Source organism: Oryctolagus cuniculus, chromosome 2, assembly GCF_964237555.1.
Source record: "Oryctolagus cuniculus chromosome 2, mOryCun1.1, whole genome shotgun sequence".
In the NCBI taxonomy this organism is placed as follows: Eukaryota; Metazoa; Chordata; class Mammalia; order Lagomorpha; family Leporidae; genus Oryctolagus; species Oryctolagus cuniculus.
In genome coordinates, this window is record NC_091433.1 from 156,716,701 (window position 1) to 156,740,421 (window position 23,721).

Genomic DNA, 23,721 nt, shown 5'->3' on the forward strand with positions numbered 1-23,721 from the left:
TGTGCAGGGGGGGCACCCAGCCACAGTGACTTGCATGCCGTCCCCCATCCGGCAGGAAGCCACTCAGGACCAGGGCAGCTCCCCAGCCCTTAGCCTGCGATCCCTAGAGCCACAGTGCTCCAGGGTGGGAGGGTCCCTTTCTTCTTGACTTCCTAGAGAGCAGGCAACAGCCTAGGACTTGGCAGCCTCAGCGGAGGGCAGTCATTAGGCGAGAGCAGACAGCAGCGGAAGCTAAAAGGGGATCGATCCTTCAGCAATCTCCAAGGCAGGCCCTGCGGGAAGGCACCTTCCTCAGCCCCAAGAAGCAACTGCAGTCCTGGCGGACAAAGGCAGGTGCAAAGGAACCTCCGCAGACGGGGATGCCAAGAAATAAGGCCTGTGCAGGCGTCCGAGGGCCAGACCGCAAGCCTTCTGGTTCAGTCACCCCTGGCCGTCTGACGCCTTCAACAGCTGTGCTGGGGCACGGGCAGTCATGAGAAACAGGGGTGGGGGCAGGGCAGGTGAGAAGACCACCTTCTTCAGAAAAGGAAACAAAAGCTGTAGGGGGATTTCTGTCCCCACAGGGGACTGGCAGAAAAGGGTGCCAGATAAGGTCACTGAGCAGCAGAAAGGGACAAAAGCAAAAACCAAAAGGGATCCAAAGAGCCCAGCACCCAGGGCTGCCAGCACCAGGACCCTGCATGGCAATTTCTAGGCCGTTCACAGTGCTTGGAGGTCACAGGTGGCCCCAAGACCTGCGAGAAGCCCACACCCTTCGTGCACCTGAATCTAAGACAAAGGAGAGGAGTGACGTATTTTCCCTGCTCACTTAGCGCCAGTGGTTTACTGCCCTCGGTTACGGAGCTCAGGAATGAAACGACTGTGAGAGCATCCTCCAAGGGTCTGGTCCCCGTGTGACTGTGGGCAAGGAAAGCAGAGCCCAGAGCCCAGACGCTGGCCGCACCCCCGCCCCCGCCCCTGCCCCCGGGCTCCTGGTTGAGTACCCTTTTGCACATGGCTCAATCTTTCCAGTTCTCCGTTCTCTCAGCAATAAAGCAGAAGCAGTCAAGCTCCTTCAAGAGGGACAGTCCCAGGAGAACACACACACACACACACACACACACACACACACACACACGTGTGTGTGCGCACTTGCACTTCCGTGCCTGGACAGCTGGAGGCTCAAAGGAGAGTGGCCAAGACAATCTCCGGGATCCACATGCACTTGAAAATCCTAGTTTGCTGAAGATCCTGGAACCCGTTCCCAGGAGTAGGAATTCACAACAGAGCAGAAGCCACACAGCAGCAGCCAAAGGGCTGATTCCAACCTGCACCAGGGAGCAGTGGGAGCAGCGCCAGCCCAGGACAAGCAGCGGCAGACACAGCAGAGGAGAGGACCTGGCTGAGTCCCTGCTGAGCAGGAGAGGGTGAAGGCCCTGGTCAAGGACAGGTGCAGAACCAGACGGCCTGGCTTTAAACTCCAGCTCCACAGGGGCTTGCTTGGGGACCCCCACCCAGATCACTTTAGGGTCCTGGAGACCCTCAATTCTGACCAGCCTTGGCCTTGCAGCCCCCGTGAGGCCCGGCTCCCCGTGAACAGGCAGGGTGCTCTCGGCTCCCTCGGCTCTGCATCCTTGCCTTAGCGGGTGCAGGAGCGTTTCCTGCCCAAAGTGCTGAGCCCACAGTCCCTGGGCCCTGCCTTCTTCCAGGGTCATCCAGGGACTCAGGGCCATGGCGGCGACGTCTGGGCTGCTTTCTTAAAATATCAATATTTATGAGATGATCGTATCTTCGTTTAGATTCCCTAGAAAGATCAATAATTAATATATTTACTGCAAACCAGACATCACCTCATCCGAGGCCCCTCCAAAGCAGGCGCTGCAGTGGTTCCCAGCAGCCACGTTCAGCTTTCCAAAAAAATGCATCGCGCCTCTGCGACAGAGGCTCCGGCCTCCTGAGCCCGCCCCTCCTCCCTCTCTGGTTCTCACCTCACCTAATGCCCAGAAGGACTTCCCCTGCTCCCTCCAGGATGCCCAGCCAGCGGGAACACTGGATGGGAGCCCGGGCCGGCTTTGCTCCCTGACCCTGGCTGGAGGCAGCCGCTGGGAAAGTCACAGGGGACGTGGCCACGTGACAGGTCACGCTTCCCCATCCCCAGCCAGGGCATCTGCTGTCCTCACTGCAGGTCTGTCCAAGCTTCGCTGCCCCACTCCTGCCTCCCACACCCCAACTTCTCCCCTCCACCTCCAAAAGCACCTGCGACCCCAGCAGACAAGGGAAGTCTCTCTGCAGAGCCCTCGGCAGAGTCAGTCCTTAAATGATGGCTCTGCCCAGTCATCGCCCCAGACGGCTGTTCCTGACGCCAGACCCACGTCTGCACTCAGGCCGGCTCTTCCGGCTCCTGCCCCATCTTCAAGGATGGGCATGTGGCTTTCCCCACGAGGCCTGGTGCCTCCTCTGCCCCTGCTCCCTCTGTGGCCACGAATGGCCTCCTCATTCCTCACCTTTCCCATGTCACCTTGAGCCACTGCCTAGCAGCCTTTGGCACCACTCCCCACGAACTTTCTATTTGTTATTCCCCTGTTCTTGCGGCTCTGCTTGCCCGCACGCTCATCCTCAGGTGCTGGTGACTGCCCCTCCCCACCCCCTGCCCGGTGTCACCTCTGACTCTTCCCCCTTCCCACTAGCGGTCGTCCCCTGGAAGGATGACATCGGCCTCACAGCTGTGCCTGCTGCTGACGCGTGGCTCAGACCCAAATCGAGATGCACAGCCCAGATCTGTCCCCCTCACTTTCAATGAGCGTGTCCCACGGGTGCACGGCTCCTTGTAAATTTCCCACCAGCATCCCAAGTTCACACCCCCCAGCTGGACGCCACCACTTCTGCTTCTGGGCTCATTCCCTCTGGGTCCCCATCCCCATGAATGGCATCACCAGGTTCTGAGCCGGATCCAGTCACCACGTCCACCAAATCACCCCTCTCCATGTTGAAGTGCTTCGCCTCTGCGTTTCCATGGCAACCATTCCCTTTCTTCCAGTTCTTATAATTTCTCATTGGAATCTCTTCCCTGAGTAATTTATTCACATCTTTTTGAGCATTTTTTTCTTACACTTTACTTAGGATTCTAATCTTTTCCACAATGGAAATTTATTCATAATACATTCAGTACAAACCATAAGATAGTGTTTTTAAGTGATGTCCATTCAATAAACCCTTTGAGTGGCGGGACCAGCTTAAGGCATTGAGCACTTGCTTAGGGCCTAGGAATATATCCTCATCCTCCCATATTGGGTGCTTCTACCCAGGGCCCTATGACCACTCCTTCATGCTGACAGCACACAGGTGGGACACAGCACACAGAGGGAGGAACCCATGACTCAAGAGTCAAGGTTCAAACCCTACTAGCCTGGCTCCCTCTAAGAATAAACTCTGAACCACCCATAGCTATCACTTCACATCAAACTCCAAAAGTACTTTCAAGCATGTCTTCCTTAAGTGAGTTCTATGCTTGAGTGGCCTCAGCTCGTCTTCCCACCATCACTAGGGGGTGGGGTAGTGCCTTCCTCCGCCTCCTCCTCCTCCTCCTCCTCCTCTGTGTTTCCATGCACCCAGCCTTGGACCATCTGTGCACACAGTACTCTTCGGAGAAGGGCAGAGTCAGCCACAAGGGCCACACCGAGGCATGTGCTCAGACCCCGGGCTAAATCCAGAATGTCCTTCCTGGGCCCTCTGAGAACAGAGATGTTTGGGGGGAGGGGCACAGAGGACGGGGGCGGGGGGTGACTCACCTTTACACTGCAAGCCCTGCCGCAAGAGGCCCCAGAGCAAGGACCCGCAGTGGTCACAGAAGGTGGGGACCTTGTAGTTGTGGATGCCGAACTTGTGGGGCATGTTGACGCTGAACCGCTGCGAGCCCACCTGCAGGGCGGCAAAATACAACATCAGCACAGAGCTCCTTCACAGCCTGCACCCACTGCCCTGGGGCTCACAGAGAGCTCGGGGTGGCCTAGGCCTGGCCCCAAACACTGTCCTGAGAAACGCGGTGGCTGCACCTCCCTGCTGTGCCCAGCCTTGCCTCTGATGCCCCGACCTTGGGCTCTACAAGGCCAGGCCTGCTCCCCTAGGGGTCCCTCCGGGACTTCAGACCCCTGAACAATCACACACACACACACACACACACACACACTCATACACAAGACCCTCCACTTACACCCTCTGGGATATCACCACGAGCTTCCCATGCTGCTTTGCACAAGGAGGCCACACCTGCACAGGCTCTCAGCTGCTCCCTGGTAGACGCAGGGTTCCGGAAGTGTGCTGGGGACTGTGCTGCCAGGACAGGCAGTAATTATAACAAAGCTTGCCAACACAGAGTGCTGGCCGCTAATGATGCTCAGGGCCTAGTGCCAAGCATGCACCAGTGACACGTCACAACGCTGCATGAGTGGGGACACTGTGACCCCAAATTCACAAGTACGGCAATGAAAGGCGTGGGGCTGAAGGAATTCACTGGCAAGCTGACAAGAGGCTTCTGCCCCAGGAGCCTGAATCCAGAGCACCGGCTTTTAAACCACCACACTGCCCCTTGCTGAGCAATCCAAAGCACTGAAGAGAAAGTGGTCAGGCAGAAGGGGAGGAAGTGGGACCAGCAGGCCAGGCGTGTGAGCCTGGGTTTGCCAAAAATCACCGGTGAGGTCCCAGGCAGGTTTCCTTCATGGGGGCCTGGATTCTCAGCTGACAAATGAGGACAGCAGAATCCCTCAGAGTGCCCTACAGAGTCTCAGAACTTTGGGGCCAGTGAGCTAACAGGGCAGGAAGAGGCAGGAAACTAGAAGGGCTCCACCCAGCAGGGGTGTCAGCACCAGCGACCTTGACCTTGCGGGGCTATTTCCCACCCTGTGTTTCTAGTGGAGCAGGTGCACAACCCAGGCCCTTCTCAGAGCAGGCAGGAGGCCAGCCCTGGAGACAGCTGCTCCTAGGGACTGGGGGAGCTCCCCGCCGTCAGTCCCTGGCAATTTGCTCCTTGGGACATGGCCACGTCTGGGCACACAGCTCTCTGCAGACTCTTCACGGCCCGATACGGCAGGACAGACAGGAGGAGGTCGCAGCTTAGGGCAGGGGGCTGCGCATTCACATCCTGGCCCTCTAGCCTGCATGGCGCGGTCCCTCCCGGAACTGCTCCCTCCAGGGAAGGACAGAAGGGCTCGCAAATCCTGAGAGAGTGACTGGGAGCTGTGCTCTTTCTGTATGTTGTGTGCCAGCCACCAAGCTCTGGGTAACTGCGACCAACACAAGGAAGCAAGCCACAGGATCCCTGAGAGATCAGGGAGATCAGGTTCTCTTGGGACCCACAGAGGCGGCAGTCGAGGGAGGGAAGCGTAGATTTTCCACGTTGGCAGCACTCACCTCATCGGGGGTTTCTTGTTTCTTTAACCCAGCACACTTCGTGATGATGAGCTCATGGCACCGCTTGTGGACGACACAGGTGCAAACTGCAAACAGAGAAAGACAGCCAGGCTGAGGGACGAGGTGGGGAGTCAGGCCCCTGTGTCACTCACTAAAGCCCCACGGGCAGCTATTTCAAAAGACACTTTGCCCACACGGTGATGGGCAGATCCCGAGCGCTCTGCGGAAGAGTAAGACACTGGCATTCAAAGGCGCTGGGAGGTTTCTCCAGTGCTGGTTACGGATCAGTCTTCTTCCTTCAGTACACCAAGGCCTGGGGACCACTTCCTCCCCAGCCCTCCCGCGGGGCACGGCCTGTGAAAGGCACTGCCCTTGGCTCCTGTTCCACTTAGCATCTTGCTGAGATGAGAGGAGGAGCTGTAGCAGGTGGCAGGGAAGTTCCTAGTCTTCTTTTAAAATCTGATATACCAGCCAGCGCCGCGGCTCAATAGGCTAATCCTCCACCTAGCAGCGCCGGCACACCGGATTCTAGTCCCGGTCGGGGCGCCGGATTATGTCCCGGTTGCCCCTCTTCCAGGCCAGCTCTCTGCTGTGGCCCTGGAAGGCAGTGGAGGATGGCCCAAGTCCTTGGGCCCTGCACCGCATGGGAGACCAGGAGAAGCACCTGGCTCCTGCCTTCAGATCAGCGCGGTGCGCCAGCCGTGGTGGCCATTGGAGGGTGAACCAACGGCAAAGGAAGACCTTTCTCTCTCTCTCTCTCACTGTCCACTCTGCCTGTCAAAAAAAAAAAAAAAAATCTGATATACCAAACTTGAACATTCCCATGGCATTTAATACAAAAGTCCTTCAAAAAGTTTGCGGACAATGTATATTATGAAAAAGGTATGTGTAGATTTCAATTTTTTTGTACCACAATAAACTTACCTTTTAACTTTTTTAATTAGAGAAAAAGAGAAAGAGAGATGTCTCCCATCTGCTGGTTCACTCCCCAGATGCCCACAATGGCTGGGTTTGGCCCAGGCTAAAGCCAGGAGCTTGGTATGTAATCCAGGTCTCCCACATGGGTGGCCAGGACCCAACTGTGGGCCACCACCTACTGCCTCTGAGTATTAGAATTCAAACCCAAGTACTCTGATGTGGGATGCCTGAATTCCAAGCAGCATCTTAACCACTCCGCCAAATGCCCACCACTCATCTTCGAACTCCATTTCTCCATGAGCTTTGGTAGGCACCTGTGTATATCCAAGGAGGTGGCCCACAGCTGTCTGCTGTGTCACTGGGCAGTGTGGCCAACAGGTGGCAGAGGAGATCATTCTCTGAGCACACAGGCTAACCCAGAGGCACACCAACCTCCACCAGCGTCTGCCCAAGGTCCCCCAGGGGTGAGCCCCATGTCAGACAGAGCCTGGCAAGGAGCTGGGCAGCCTCCCCACTCTAACCACAGAGAAACCTCATCATGAACACAGGCATTTCCACCCTCCAATTTGTTCACAACTTGACCTTGCATTTGTAGGCAATTAAGCAGAGGGGGAAAATCATCTTCTAGACCATCGAGTGAGTTTGAAAGTTTTAAGAACTAATGAATCCAGGGCAGAGATAGCAAAAGAGAGAACTGCCGAGGCTCCTTCAGCAATACTGCCTAAACAAGCGAGGGAGAGAGGGGGAAGGGAACTGACAGAACAGGCAGACCTGGCTCACCACACTGCAAGGCTTCGAAGGAGCATCCCACCGAAGCGGTCTGTCCCACCAGGAAGCAGGCAAGTGCTACCTGCTCCACCTGGCACGAAAAGCCCGGGGAGGGGGGGGCTTGGGCTTGCTGAGACCACTGGCAGACAGGTGGTTCCTGCAAGGCCCCTCCCATATGCACAGGTGGAGTCCTGGCTGGGGAACGCAGAGAGCAGGATAAGCCCACAAACATGGCCTCAGACCCAGCACAGCTTCCTGTGAGCATCAGGGATCAGGAGCTCACCCTGGGCCTCGGAAGACTTTGTTCATCAAATACCTCTTACCTTGACACTGGTATCCCTGCTTTCCTATGACACCCCTGAAAGGAAGAACACAGCCTTTTAGGAAAATGAAAGTCTGTTAGGTCAAAAAAAAAAAAAAAAAAAAAAAAAACAAACACACACACACACACACCAGCACACCAAGCCACCCAATTCTGTGCACCACCCACACTGTACCGAGTCCCATGGAGTGCACTGCTTGGCCTGGGTACAAAGTCTGGTCAGCGTTAAGGGCTTGGTTTCCCACACCAATAGTCATTCCAGCAGGGCTCTGGAAAGCCACAAATGACCCTGCTTGCTCCCTGCTGGCCTGGATCAGTGGACCATTGCCCTCCTTGTGGATAAGAGAGACATTCCTCCTGTCCCAGTATAGGGCTGACGCTGGCAGGTGGATTCTCTGGGCCCTTCAGAGACCACCAAGGGCTGTGGGCCAGTCTGTGGTCTACAGTTTGGGTGAAGGCCACCATTAGGGGTTCCTGACCAGAGGAGGTGCCGGCGGCAAGGTTGGAAGTCGGCAGGGACACAGATCAAACCACCCTGGCCCTATCCCATCCCCAGTGTGTGCCAAGGCCAACTGGGCTGCGGGTGCCCCTGTAGCTCCCAGCCCAGGGGGAGGATCCAGAAGTTATCAGGCCACCTCCCAGCAAACCTCCAACTCAGTGGTGTTCTTTATGGGATTTGAGGAGACTCGCCTGAAGCTGTAAGCCCAACCACTCAACTGACAACCCCAACGTGGAAAATGGGCTTCAGATAGCTGAGTCAGAGTGGGGGTAGGGAAGTGGCCATGCTGGGAATGGGGCATCAGCTTCTGACTCCACTGGGTTGCTCTGCTCGGAGCTGTGTCACCTCAGATGTCCATGCCAAGCGGGTCACTGGTGTCACAATACCTCAGGATAAGACAAGGGACTCCCGGACACCAGGGGAAGCCAGGGAGCCCAATCCACACACCCCTGGCTGGGTTCAGACTGAAACTTGGCCTCACTCACTCCTCCCCGCTGTGTCCCATTGTGTTGGCGACTCTTACAGCACCTTCAAGGAGCTCACAGAGCATGCCGGGAAGGCTGGTGGGACGTCAGGAAAAGCATGAGCCCGCCCAGGGTGGACACATGCCTCTGACGCCCCCCAGCTGGAGGACATCAGATGAGGCTCTTAGTCACTTCTGAGCCTTAGTACTTTTAGTGGAATGGGGTCAACACTATAGAGCTCACAGGACACCTGAAAGATTTAACTTGATATTTCCAGTGTCCAAGAAAGAAACTGACTATGGAGGACATTCATTAAGAGTCCTCCAGTGCCAAGACCAGTGCTCTGTATCCTGCCCCAGCTGCCCAAAACACCTACGACCCCCTTCTGTCTACATATCAAAATCCTATTCATCATGAAAGGAAAAACGCCACCTCCGCCAGGGAGCCTTCCCTGACTATTCCAGCTGATTCGGCTCTCACTGCTCTGAGGTCTCGGCATCCTAACAGCACCACTACTGGAACAGTTCCTAAAAACTGCTTTGTGCTAAGATACTGGCAATCGAGTGCTCTTTAACATCACTGGGGCAAATGCAAATCCATATAAAGTGGAGGGGTGAATACAATGCACCCTCATGCACCCATCCCTCAGCTCCACAGCGCCTGTACCTGCCTGGCCCTGTATCTCCTCTCCTGCCGCCCTCTCTCCCCTCCTCCCAGGGCTGGTTTTAAACCAATGCCAGACACATCTCATTTCCTTTCTAAATCATTTATCTGTCTCTAGGAAAGGTATGGACTCTTTTTAAAAAATACAATTACAATATCATTATTGGCTATAAAGTCTTCACTCCTTCAGTATGGTCTGACCCTGGGTGCAGAGCTCCAGGAACCAGGGGTTATTGTTCCCATCCGCTCCTCCCACGTGCCACAGACACACTCAGCCTTACAGAAAAATCTGCCATCGGATACAGAAGAAAGAGTGCATGGCAGTGATTTTTATTTGCTTTTCGATATAGACAGCAAAATTTATTTTTAGCTGAAACCGATTCTACTCAAAGTTTAAAATTTCAGGAACTCTCCTGCACAATATTTTATTCATGGAAACCATGTCAATATCGAAGTGTTGGAAGGCTTGGTGTCGGCTCTGCGCCGTGACAGCGCCTGGAGACGGCGGGCTCTCTCCTCACTGCGGCTCTCCTTTTAAGCTTTACACGGATGTCAGAACCACGCCAAGCGACCGTACTCTAAACCCTGGTGCTTAAAGCAAAGCACGTTTTTGGAGCCATCCCGACTTGGCTTCAAATTAAAACATAATGATTTTGTCTGGAAGAAAACATCCAGCCCCATCGAGTATGAACTCTTACGATCAATACTTTCCTTATGTCAGCACTTTGTAAATGGAGTTTCCAATTCCCCCCCAACCCCAGAGCGGCGATAGCTAGAGGTTCCCAAGAGGGAGCGGCTTACCAGATGAAGTCTCTGCAGTGGGAGCAGTAGGTGGGCTGCCGAAGGTAGGTGGCCATGAACTTGTGGCCGTTGACCTGGTGGACCCTGCGCCTGACCGCCCCCTGCCGCTTCCTCGGCCGCATGCGCTCCCGGAACACGCGCTCTTCATTGTCTTTAGGTGCTGAGGAGGGACGAGAGCAGAGGAGGAAACAGTCTGGGTTAGTGCATCTCCACCACGAGCTCCAAGTTCCCGCTGGAGAGCCGCTGCACCTGCTGTGGGCAGGGGTGGGGCCCATGGAAGGCACCTTTCCTACTGGAGGGACATGGGGGTTTCACCACTCAGCTGCGGAGAGAGCCCCCAGGGGACAGGATGACCCAGGCTGTGCCTTTGCTGCCTGTGGGCTTCCCCATTCTTCCCTGCACCAACTGCACATTTGCAGGTCTAGGAGTTAAAATGCGCAAGGTCTCGACCTTAGTGCAGCTCCCTTGGGCAGATGGGGTCTCTGCACTCTGGGCCTCTGAGAGCGCCTCTCTGCTAATGGGACCATAGCACCGACCACACAGGCAGCTGCTCTCTCCCTCTCACCCAGACTGGGATGATCAGGAACTTTTCCCACAGGTCCAAAAGAGAGGGAAACACGACACTGTGAAAGGAGACAGTTTCCCAAAGGCTCAAGGCCCACCCCCACGGGAGACCAAAGCACCTGGATTTCTTTCCCTCCCTCCACCTCTGAGGCTGCCGCAAACCTAAGCACGCCCCGCAAGGGGCCTAACAGATGACAACAAAAATGATCATGGAGAGTGTTGTGGCCGGCGTGCCTGTGTCTCCTCTCCCTTTATGTGCCCAGCCCTCAGCCCCACTGTCCTGATGTTCAGGAATGAAGTGAGTAGGTTCAGATGCGGTCAGAGGGCGGAGCGGGACCCGTCCCCACGGTGGGGGGAGCATCCTTTATAACAGGAAGAGACTGGACTGAGCTCTGTCAGTAAGCTCACAGTGAGAAGGTGGCCTGAATTTGATCTTAGACTTCCAGCCTGCAGCATTGTGAGAGGTAACTGCCTTTCACTGGAGCCCCGATCTGGCGTCTTGTTGCTATGGCCGTCTGGCTTCAGCCAACGACAACGGCTAACCTGCCACCAGGGGCGGCTGATGCTGTGCCAAGTGTGATGTGTGCAGTCACTCACTGATGCCTCACAACAATCCCACCTGAACGTACTGCTGGTCTCCCCATCACACAGGTGTGCACACTGAGGTGTGGAGGGTTTGATGCTCTCCTGTTAACACAGCTGGTAAGCGTGGAGCTCGGATCCTAACCCAGAGCGGAGGGGGAAACCAACGTTCTCCAGCTCACACAGCACCGAGGGACAGCCCAGGTTCCCTACAGCCAGGCCCCCAGCACTCTCCGGGGCAGCTCCCATTATGGAAAGAACTGAGCTGCTTGTGGCGTCCCCGAGGGCAGAGTCGGCAGGCCCTGGTCTCCTGCCATGCTCCTGGAAGGTGCCCTGCACAGCACTGCTTGAAGTGTGCTGAGAGGGCTTCGCGCGCCCCAGCACGTCAGTCCCCAAGTCCCAGCAGTGCAGTGCCAGCCCTGGGTGGGGTGGGCTGCTCCCCGCTGGGCCTCCTTGAATGCATGGTTCTAGGCCGTGGTGGTTACATGGGTGACCCCAACAGCAATGAGTCCTGGGGACTCTTATGAGTCCAAAGAGGGGAGGGGAGGAGAAAGGAAAGCTGAAAGAGGAAAAAGGCAGAGTGGGGACCGAGTGTGTGGCTTGGGCTTTGAGCCAAGCCAAGCGAACAGGCTGCTGCTGGTCGGGAGGGTGCCCTGGAAACCTCTGACTGCATCCTGAGCACAGACCACGGCCCGGGGTGGGGGTCTGCTTGATGGTCCCAGCCTGCCTGCCCTGCCTTCCTGTTTCAAAGTCTCTGACACTGACCACTCTGAGTAGGGCAAACCCAGTCCCTCCTACCCTTCCCACAACCCACGAGCTTGGATTCACTACCCAAGTTCTCTCTGGAAGATCCGGGGTGTTCGATCAGGGGCATCCAAACACACAGGTACACCCAGGGGTGCGCACACACACACGACAGAAGCACGCTGATCACCACACGGGGCTGCAGCTACGAGTCACTTTCACTTCTGTTCCACACTCAATCTATATTTAGGCTGTTCTATTTCTGTAAGCAGACAAAAATGTGAGAACAAAAAAATCCAATCTCATCAAGAATTCCTTCTTGTTACAAACTTGGTCTACAGAAGTCCAACTCAAAGATCCCAGACCTGGGCATGGCGGGTGGGGCTGGGGGTGGGGAGAGAATTCTTCTTGTAAAACGCACCATCCGCTTCTTTCACAGAATTCAGCACAGAACACTAAGCAGTATACAGCCCCCTGATGCACCTGCGATGTAATTCCATCTGTGAATTAGCTGGTCTCCAAGATGGACTGCGGTGATGGTCGTACACCCACGTGACTGCACTAAAAACTGTTGAGTGTATACTTGAAATGAGTAGCTCGTACGATATGTGAATCATAGCTCAATGGAAGTGCTCTAAAAAACAAACTAGCTAGTCACTTGTACGCTGGAGAACTCTGGTCCAGGTGAAAATGGCAACAAGATGAGTCGATTCTTCTGACAGGAACACTGCTGGGATTGTGGCTGGAGTCCTCCCTGCTCAGCCCATTACAGGAACGACCAGCAGCAAAACCAAACGTCCTACACCACGTGACACTGAGTGAACAGGGCGAGGTGGTGGCCAAGTGATCCCACCCCATGTCTTTTCTACTGACCTTTCTGTAGGGTGGCTGACACCTGGGTCAAAGCTGTTTGAACTGGGAGTGGGGGGAGGGGTGAGCCTCCTCTGGGACAGGTTGGGTCAGGTGCCAAGGCTGACTCTCGTGAGTCAGGGTCTGCCTGGGCCGAGCTGCCCCAAAAGGTGTCCATTACTCCTCCCCTGGGACACACCCGCACGGCCTTTTAAGTTGGGTTTTATGTCCAAACAAAAGGAGCAGAGCCTGACCCCAGGTAGACTCTGGCTCCAAAGGAGACCTCTGCAAAGCAGGAGAGCAGGTGACAGAGGTGGGGTCGGAGCCCAGGGCACGTGAAATCACCTGCATTCCACAGTCCTCTGGACCAGGAAGTCAAGGCCAGGCTGGAGCGTCCAGGGCCCTGTCAGCCACCAGCAGAGAGGAAAGTGACCCCTGTGGTGTGAAGAGGGGGCCTTGTAGTTCTGGAGCTGCCTCCTCCCCAGGACCTCCCCTGCCTGGAGGAGAAATGAGTAAGATAAGTCAGGCACAGGGAAAATACTACATGATGCTACTTACATGGGGAACTGAGGCAGAGAGTAGAACAGAGGTTGCCAGGGTCATAGGGAAGGGAGTCAGGGTGGTGTCAGTCAGGAGCTAGTGCTGTGGTGCATCAGGTAAAACCACCGCCTGCAGTGCCAGCATCCCATGTGGGCACTGGTTCAAGTCCTGGCTGCTCCACTTCTGATCCAGCTCTCTGCTATGGCCTGGGAAAGCATTAGAAGATGGTCCAACTACCTGGGTCCCTGCCACCCACATGGGAGACCCAGAAGAAGCTCCTGGCTCCTGGCTTCAGGCCCAGCCCAGCACTGGCCATTGCAGTCATTTGGGGAGAGAACCAGCAGATGGAGGATCTCTCTCCCTCTCTCTCTGTAACTCTGATTTTCAAAATAAATAAATAAATCTTTTTTTAAAAGGTGGTATAACTCAGAGGGTATCACATTTCAGTTACACAGAATGAATGGGTTTAGGGATCTACCATATTGCCTGGAACCTGTAGTCAACAATACTGCATTATATGGTTAAACATTTGCTAAAAGGATAGATCTTATGTTACATGTTATCCCAAAAATAAATTTAAAAAATAAAACTCAGAGCTCTAATGGTAGGAGTAACACATTTTGTGTGATATTAAATACATTATATGTAATGTATATAATACTATATATTTACCATATATAAATATATGAGAAATCTTCAAAAAGTTCGTGTAAAATGCATATTATGAGCAAACTGTTCATGAATTTCATGAATGATCTGCACCAAAAGAAATTTCTCTTTGAATTCCATTTTTCAATAAAATGTATGAAGTACTCTCATGTCCTTTTGCTAAATAACTTGGAAGCTGCATCACGACACTTCATCCTTAAATATTTCAGCTTTTATCTCCTAACAACCAAGACGTTGTCCTACATAATCACAGTGTCAGAGCCAAGACATTCACCACTGATGTATTGCCTAAAACGACAGTATTTTAAAAGTTCATGGAAAATGGAATTAAAATATAGATTCATTCTGGTATAAATTTTTTTTAAATATGCATTCCCAAGAACTTCTTAAAAATGATTTTCATTTTTATTTCATTTATTTATTTATTTTTTTATTTTTTGACAGGCAGAGTGGACAGTGAGAGAGAGAGAGACAGAGAGAAAGGTCTTCCTTTTTGCCGTTGGTTCACCCTCCAATGGCCGCCGCGGCCAATGGCAGGAGCCAGGAGCCAGGTGCTTTTCCTGGTCTCCCATGGGGTGCAGGACCCAAGCACCTGGGCCATCCTCCACTGCACTCCCTGGCCACAGCAGAGGGCTGGCCTGGAAGAGGGGCAACCGGGACAGAATCCGGAGCCCCGACCGGGACTAGAACCCGGTGTGCCAGCGCCGCTAGGCGGAGGATTAGCCTAGTGAGCCGCGGCGCCGGCCTCATTTTTATTTCAAAGGCAGACAGACAGAGAATTTTTCATGTGCTGGTTCATATCCAAAACGCCTATGACAGCCAGGGCTGGGTCTCCCACGTGGGTGGTAGGGACCCAACTACTTGAGCCATCATCTGCTGCCTCCCAAGGTGTGCATTAGATGGAAGCTGAATTGGAAACAGAGGAGCCAGGACTTGAACTGGGCACTCTGATAAGAGATGCAGGTATTGCAAGCAGTATCGTCTACCCCAGTACCCCCAAAGATTTATTTATTTATTAGAATGGCAAAGTGTCAGATAGAAGACGACGCAGAGAGATACCTTCCGTTCTCTGGTTCATTCCCCAAATGGCTGCCTCAGCCAGGGCTGGGCTAGGCTGAAACCAGCAGCCAGGAGCTGCATTCTGGTCTCCCCTGTGTTGTCAGGGACAGGAGCACTTGGACCATGACCTGCTGCATTCTCAGGCCCCTGAGCAGAGCTGGGTGGGAAGCCGAGCAGCTGGGACTGCAGGTGGTGCTCTTGTATGGGAACGCCAGTGTCAGGAGCAGCAGTGTCACCTGCTGTGCCACAACAGGGACGCCAAAAGCAGTGTCTTAACCACTGTGCCAAATGCCCACCTCTATGGACAGCTCATATTCCAATTTCCATGATTATTACCTAAATGACCATCATTTGATTTTTTAAAAACTTTAATACAGGAGCTACTCAGAACTCACACACTGCCTTTGGTTGCCATATCACTTCAGTCTCTTTAGTCTAAGAGTTTCTTTCACATTTTCCCATTTTTATGGCACATTTAGAAAGAGTCTATGTTGTCTTACAGAATGTCCCATAATTTGGACTCATCTGATCCTTTTTTCCCAACTAATTAAATGGATTAAATGATTAAATGGCCAGGATCAAGAGCCTTACAGGTAACTGTATAAATAACGTGAACTTATATGGGAAATGTCAAGAATTCACTATATAGGAATTTGTAAAACGCAAGGCAGAGCAGTCTTGCACATCATTTCATACAAGGGAGAAAATGTGTTTAAAAATGGTATTACCCACTATTGGCACGGCTGCTATGAAACTGATCTAGCCACTCACTGCTGGAGGCCATGGCAGCTGACCTAACATTTTCAGAAAACATAGCAGAGAGATTCACACCCTTTAATCTGGCAATTCCTCAGGAATTAACCCTAAGTTAACAATTAAACAGAAACTTACAGCTAAGTACATTTATAAATGTTCTCAGTGCATATTTATATTAACCAACAGAAATAACTTAACACTAGGAGAATGGTGTCATCAGCTATATTATATGTATAGGAATTGAACAGTGATGAGGAGGAGTAGGCGTTTGGTGCACCTGGGGCACTCGCATCCATAATGGAGTCCTAGGGAGGGAGAGGGAGACAGAGAATCTCCCCACCCACTGGTTCATTCCCCAGATGCCTGTAACAGCTGTTACCGTACCAGGATGAAGTCAGGAGCCAGGAACTCAGCTTGGATCTCCCCTGTTTGTGGCAGGGACTTAAGTACTTGAGCCATCACCTGCCGTCTTCCAGGGTGTGCATTAGCAGGACGCTTGACTTGGAAGTAGAGCTGGGACTGCAACCCAGGCACCTGGATATGGGATGCAGGCCTCCCAGGGGCATCTTAACCACTGTGTCAAACATCCACCCACACCAATGAATAGTTCACAGCCCCAGCGTGCAGAAGAATTCATGACAGGTTGCAGGCAGGTGGGAACAGCCAAAAAGAGTTCACATCTTGTCCTTATTGTCTACCCTCACCTGGTCCCTACCCTTTGGGGTTACACAGGGATCCAGGGGGAGGCAGCCCCTGGCACTCAACTCTATGCCCTCTCCCCTCCCAGCTACATCTCCTCCTGTGCAAGAAGCGAGCCGACAGCACTGAACATCAGTCCCCACACAAGGTCATGGGCACTCTCAACCTCAACATCTTGAGAACGCCTTTGCATGTAACAATATCTAGCCAGGAATTTCCAACAGGCCAGACATACGGACTGCTGTAGGCTGGCACCTCCTTCTGGGATAGGTGTAGCAGTAACTGCCAAACTCAAGGGTCTACACTGCCTGGACCAGGCTCGCCAGTGGCAGGCAGGAGCGGCCAGCTCAGGCACACAGTCTTTCCTGACTGTAGGAAATCACCAGCTCTCCATGTCTAGGGCACAGGTGTGCTGTGGGGGTGGGGGTGAGGCGTCTTCTTTTTCTGAGTTCCTGCCTTTGACCTCCTCTTTCTGCCAGTGTGGTTAAACTTGATTGGGGAGACCAGACAGATTTTGCCTTTATCCTACACCTGCTCTGTATCCTTGAACATTTAATTTCTTTGGCATTCTGTCTTCTTATCTGCCAAGAAGGGGTAATAAAATGGCTCAGCCGAGATCCAAAGCTGGTAGGAGCGGGGCTGAGCCACATTACCAGCTGGAGGCACAGGAAACGTTAGTCATCCTGATAGTATCTTTATTTAAAATGTTGACGTTTCATTCATTAATTTGGTTTTGAAACTGCTGCATTCAACTATTATTTATCTTAATTCCTGAGCCTTCGGGTGCCTCTTCCACTTCACGCCCACTGTAATGCTGGCCACGGGCGTGGTGACTACAAAAGACAAAATGGGGCTGCTGCTGCTGCCGCCCCTTCCCCTCAATAGGCCGCCCATGGAATGAGGGGGGCCCTCCAGGACCCACCCTCAATGTAAGGACACCCCGAGATGGCCAACAGTATGGTGTCAGGATGGGAGGTGACAGAAAAACGCTACTGCCCAACAAGCGGCGGGTTCAGACCATGACTCTCGAACTTGCTCTGGCACCAGGCAGACACCGGGGCAGGGTTTCGTTCCCCTGTGCCCGTGGCGGGCACGAGCCCAAGATAAGCATCTCTCCCTGGCCACAGCAGTTTCCACCAGAAACTCTGCAAATGCTGTGAATTCAGACTTTCTTCCAGGGCCTGCTGTCACGTTTACCAGCACGTCGCCGCCCACTGCTCCTGAGGTCAGTCAGTGCAGCCAGGGCTCAGGTTCTGCCTCCTTCATCCTTTCAAAGACAGACTGCGTCCATCAGAGCTGTGGCCTGAGTCACATGGCACTGATTTCCAGGAGCCTCCCTATCCCCTCTTTACCTCCCAGGACCAACATGGCTCCGCCCTCCTGAGAGACAGTGGAATGGCCTCACAGCCCAGCCTGCACCTGCACCGCCTGCCCGACGCCCCTCTGCTGCCTCCACCCTGCTGGGGTCCTGCTGCCTCCAGATGTCACACACCTGCCACCTGCCAGCCCTGGACTCTGTCCACCCCATCCATCAAGGAGGCCAAGAAAGCACACTCCATCTCCAGATTTGGAAAACTGTCAGGAAGGTTGATCTGGGCCAGGAACACTCAAGATGTAGAACTCAGGCAGTGAGCAACCCGGCGACTCAGAGAAAAGGTTGAAGGCTTCCGACAAGTCCTATCTTGGAGCCTGAGAAAGGATGATTCTAGTCCTCGGGGCAATTTCACCACACAACACAGTGCCACCATTCTGGCACCTTTGTCTAAATAACTGGCAAACACTGGACCTTAAAAACAATGGCCACCATTTAGGCGGCCCCTGCCACGTTCTGAATACCACTATAAACACCTGCTGTTTACAAGGTACAACTGCAAATGCAAGAGGCAGTGTGACACATACAATGGCACATCAAAGAGCTGGTGGCAAAGTGGAATTGGGGCTGGCGCTGTGGCGTAGTGGGTAAAGCCTCCGCCTGCAGTGCCAGCATCCCACATGGGCACTGGTTGCATCCCAGCTGTTCCAATTCCAGTCTAGCTCTCTGCTGTGGACTGGGAAAGCAGTGGAAGATGGCCCAGGTCCTTGGGCCCCTGCACTCCCGAGGGAGACCCGAAGGAAGCTCCTGGGTTCGGATTGGTCCAGCTCCAGCTGTCATGGCCATTTGGGGAGTGAACCAGCAGATGGAAGACCTCTCTCTCTCTCTCTCTGCCTTTCAAATAAATAAATCTTTAAAAAACAAAAACTTGACTTCAGTGCAACAAATTCTGAAATCCAGGCACAGTTTCTTCAAAATTCACATTTTCCGTGAACTTGTGGAAGCCCTTCCCCTACAGTCACCCCTCTGGAGTTGTGAGCTCTGCATTTGCACTTGCACAAGCATGGGTTGAAAATGCCTTTTAAAAATCACATCTGCACAAACTCCTGCAGACCGCTTTTCTTGTTATTTTCCCCTAAACAACAGAAGGCAATGACTGCTTACACTGCAAGAGGTGTAAGTAATCCAGGATGATTTAAAGTATATGGAGGGAAGTCTGTAGGTTACATGTAAGTATCACACCACTTTATATATGGGTCCTGAGCATCCTCAGAGTTTGGTATCTTGGGGGGGTGGTTTGCTGGAAGCAACCCCCTGCTGAGATGGAGGCAATAGGACGTGCAATAAGTAGGCACCATGCATGTATGCTCTAATACCATGAGGTGTGTTATTCTCACAGAAACCCAGGCACCACATGGTGCACCAGCCGCTCTGTGGAAGGTCAGGAAGCTAACAGGGAACAGCTCCCCAAGGATGGCGGAAGAGGCCAGGTCCTACCTGAACCCAGCTGTGTGTGGAAGTCTGCTCCTGGCTGCTGACGGCTCACCTCTCTACGCACCTGCCCCAGCTCTCAATCAGAGACCCAGAGGATCAAGCTAAGGGGATTAAATCCCGCCTCATCCACATAATGGAAGTTAACGCAGCAGTTTAATGAAGGAGATGTGCTAAGGCCATCAAGAAACTAAAGAGAAAAAAAAAAAAACACTATGAAACATGCTTCCAGCGTGTATCTGTTTACACAAGATGGGAATGAGAACAGGACAAATACACACAGGTCCACAGGAGCAAAGCTGCAGGGGAGGGCTGCTGAGAGGGTAGGTAGTAAACATCGATGCTGCGGGCCAGGCATTGCTCCGCCACGGACTGAACTGCTGCTGGCCACAGGGTGACGGACTGACGCACTCCTGCAAGTGTTGTTCTCAGACATTCTGGATTGGGTCCTCAACAGGCAGGTTCCAAAAAATAACGCACGGGGGAGGGGGCAGCACCACGGCACAGCGGGTTTAGCCACCGGCTACAAGGCTAGCAGCTCGTGTGGGCAATGGCTGGAGTCCTGGCTGCCCTACTTCTGACTCAGCTCCCTGCTACTGTGCCTGGGCCCCTGCCACCCACGTGGGAGACCTGGATGGAGTTCCTGGCTCCTGGCTTTGCCTGGCCCAGCACTAGCTGTTGTGGCCATTTGGGGAATGAACCAGCAGACAGAAGATAGATCTCTCCATCTCTCTCTATCTCTCTCCTCTCCTGACTTCTTTCTCTCTGTAATTCTGCCTTCCAGATAAATAAATAAATAGATCTGTGCTACTGCTGACAACGTGCTGGATAGGAGCAGGAGGCGGTTGTAACAGAAGCCACGTTGGACCCTGCCCCACTCAAATTCTGGGGAGTTTTCCCAACTTCCCCATTCAGTAACGCTCTTGATTGACTTAATGAACTTATTGGTAGATTGGTAGAAAAAGAAGAAAAAAAATGTAAGGTCCATGGAAGGAAAACAAAACTATATACTGAGAACCAAAGCAGGCATGCCTTAAAAAAAAACTATTATCATCTGTTTTTCTCATAGGAAATATTTTCAAGTAAAATAAATGCCACATGATGGTGAGTTTTAAACACGGAATAAATATTTATGTGATGCCCAAGAATACGTTCTCTATGTTGTTCTCATACAATACGTTAAAGAAAACTTCTGTCCAAAACAGGAAAGAGGAAATGGCGATGAATTCCTTCAGAGAGATGGTCCTGAGCTCTCTGTGTCTTTCCAGAGAGCCACACGATGGGAATCAGAAGCGCTGCAGAGGAGACGCGTGCGTCACCTGCTTTACTCCTGTGCAACCCAAACAGAAGGGCACAGTGCGCGAGTCAGGACCCGTGCTGCTCTCCTTGCTCTCTCAATCTGCCGTCCTGTGCCGCCGACGGAGCGTTCGCTCTGTCCAGTGATGGGGGGAGGGGGACTGTAGCCAGGAAAAGAGCAGAACATTGGACTTTATGGGGCTGGAAGAGAAGATAGGGTGACGGAAACTGAGATAAAGTATGGCGACTGCTGGACAATAGGGGGAAGAGGAGAAAGCAGAGCCCACCCCCACGCTCTGACGCCATGCACACCGCCCTGAACGTGGAGAAGTGCCGGCCCCCTGCCTTCACTCTCACTCACTCATTCCGTGACCTCCTGCAGGTGCAGTGGGACCGCCCTGCGGGCTCTGGCACCCAGGAAACATCACTCCTTCCAGGAGGAAACTGCAGAGCAGGCGGACTGCTAGCTGTCCCCAGGGCTCCCGGCCTGGGACCCTGCCAAGTGGGGCACCGGCCGGCCGAGGGAGGGCCAGAGTCCCTGCGGCTGCCAGTGAGTCACAGGAAGCTGTCCCCTGGAGTCAGGATCTGCCCATGGCTCCTCAATCTAAGAGGCTGCCTTAAATATGCACTGGGGGCACCTCAGCAGGGTGCCTGTGTGTTCCTCTGGGGCGGGGTGGCGGCAGGGGCGCAGCATCAACACCCCACCCCTCCCAATATGAATAACGCACCTTTCGGTGCCAATAGGCACTGCAGCCACAATGGCTTGGGGTCATTTTCTTTCTTTCTAAGACTGATTTGTTTATTTGAAAGGCAGAGAGGCAGAGAGAGATGTCTCTCTACAGATACATGTCTACAGACATGTCTACATGTCTACATCTACAGAGAGATGTCTCGCTACAGAGAGGCAGCGGCAGCGAGAGAGAGAGAGAGAGAGAGAGAGAAGTGTCCTCCACTAGCTGGTTCACTCCCCAGACTGCCACAACAGCCAGAGCTGTGCCAATCTGAAGCCAGCTTCTTTCTTCCAGGTCTTCCACGTGGGTGAAGGGGCCCAAGGACTTGGGCCATCTTCTACTGCTTTCCCAGGCCATAGTAGAGAGCTGGAACAGGAGTGGAGCAGCGGGGACTCTAACCGGCGTCCATATGGAATGCCGGCACTACAGGTAGCGGCTTTACCTGCTACACCACAGCGCCGGCCCCTGGGGTCATTTTCAGCAAAGGCCACCCTCCCCTTGCTGTTTGCATCAGCTGTTGCCATCAGCCTAGCAGCAGCAAGCAGAGGGTTAGGGAAACAAGGAAACAAGGCCAGAGCAGAGCCAGCTAGGCAGGATCCCTCTAAGGCCCCGGCTGCACAGAGCCTCTCAAAATCAAGCCCCTGCTCAAGTTCCCAAAACACCACAATAAACTCGCTTTTGTTTTCCCCAAACTCCTTCTTTGCTAAGGTAGTCTTGAGCTCTCACTCATCTTAAAACTGAAAAGAAGAAACATGGCCTCTTCCAAAGAGATCTGGAATTCTGGGCAGAGTCCCCATGAAGCTGAGCAGGCGAGTACTTTTATGGAAAGGAAGGAGAGTTTCAGGAGTCACAAGTCACAGAAGAAAACGGGGAGCAGGTGTTCAGCCTCATGGTTGAGACACTTAGGTCCCACACTCGATACCCGGGTTCAATTCCCAGCACTGACTCGTGATTCCAGGTTCCTGCCTGCACACCCTCGCAGAGAGCGGCGATGGCTCATGTGATTGGGCTGCTGTCACTCAAGTGGGAGACCTGGGTTGGCCTGGGGTTCTGCGGGCATTTGGGGAGAGAACCAGCGGATAGCTTCTCTTTCGTGTGTGTGTGTGCTTGTGTGTGTGTCCACCTCTCAAATACATAAATAAAAATTTAACTAAAAATCAAACCACATCTAAAAATAGCAATGAAAGAGGAAACAGAGGAGATGGAGAAAAAGAAATAAAGAAGTAAAGATGGATCGTCAGGAAGTTCAGGCAAATGAACCCCACACCTTCCCAGAAAGCAGACAGATCTGATGTAACACAAGCTCTATCGGGTCCTTGGGTTCCTACTGACCAAGGAGTCCCTCGCCTGCCGTCCATGCTCCCTCCCATTAACCCAGGCCCATCTGGCCTCACAGGCAGGGCACTGGGGAGCTGCACACAGTGAGCAAGCCCCATCCCTCCACAGAAGCAACTGCAGTGGTCCACCCGCTGATGCAACTTAAACCTTTTCCTCTGCCCTCCAAAGCCTGCTTAAATCAAACATTTTCTATGTATTTTATGTTCCACTGAGACTCTGTGACCAGAACTCTGCACATGGAGAGAAGAATGAGGTAGTCAAAAGCGATAACAAAATGGAGGAATCTGGAACACATCATGCTGAGTGAAGTAAGCCAGTCCCAAAGGGACAAATACCATATGTTCTCCCTGATCGGTGACAACTGACTGAACACCAAAAAGGAAACCTCCTGAAGTGAAATGGACACTATGAGAAATGGTGACTTGATCAGCATAGCCCTGACTGCTAATGGACAACTTAATACATTATCCCTCATAGTATTTTTTTTTTGTCTGTTCTACTTAATATGACTGGTTTAATTCTGTAATTATCACACAGTTATTCTTAAGTGTTGAAAATTAACTGAAATGTGATCCCTGTTAAACATAAAAGTGGGAATAAGAGAGGGAAGAGATGTATAATTTGGGGCATGCTCGGGCTGACTTGCCCCAATTGGTAGAGTTGGAAACATACTAGGGGATTCCAATTCAATCCCATCAAGGTGGCATGTGCCAATGCCATCTCACTATTCCAAGTGATCAATTTCAGTTCACAATTGATCATAATGAAAGGACTAAGAGTCAAAGGGAGCACATAAACAAGTCTAGTATCTGCTAACACTAACCGATAGAATAAATAAAGGGGAGAGTGATCCAACATGGGAAGTGAGATACTCAGCAGACTCATAGAATGGCAGATGTCCTAAATAGCACTCTGGCCTCAGAATCAGCCCTAAAGGCACTTGGATCTGGCTGAAAAGCCCATGAGAGTATTTCAGGCATGGAAAGCCAAGACACTCTGGCAAAAAGATCTCTGTGAGTGAGATCCCAGTGGAAAGAACAGGTCTTCAAAGAGGGAGGTGCCTTTCTCTGAAGGGAGGAGAGAACCTCCACTTTGACTATGACCTTGTCTAAACAAGATAAGAGTCGGAGAACTCAAGGGGCTTCCATAGCCTTGGAAACTCATGACTGGTGCATAGGGAGATTACTGATACCATAAACAGGAGTGTCAATTTGTAAAGTCAACAACAGGAGTCACTGTGCACTTACTCCTCATGTAGGATCTCTGTCCTT

General features: G+C 52.6%; 1 protein-coding gene across 3 annotated transcripts in view; it reads right to left on the reverse strand.

Annotated features, from left to right (window-relative positions):
• The window catches only part of PRKCE (protein kinase C epsilon), a 502,363-nt gene that overhangs the window by 184,967 nt on the left and 293,675 nt on the right, over window positions 1-23,721 (reverse strand). For all 3 annotated transcript variants that reach the window (XM_070067858.1, NM_001082274.1, XM_051828578.2), the window contains 4 exon segments: window positions 9,821-9,980; window positions 7,395-7,429; window positions 5,386-5,471; window positions 3,768-3,897 (listed from right to left, as the gene is read on the reverse strand). In XM_070067858.1, the coding sequence (XP_069923959.1) occupies window positions 3,768-3,897; window positions 5,386-5,471; window positions 7,395-7,429; window positions 9,821-9,980 (411 nt within the window).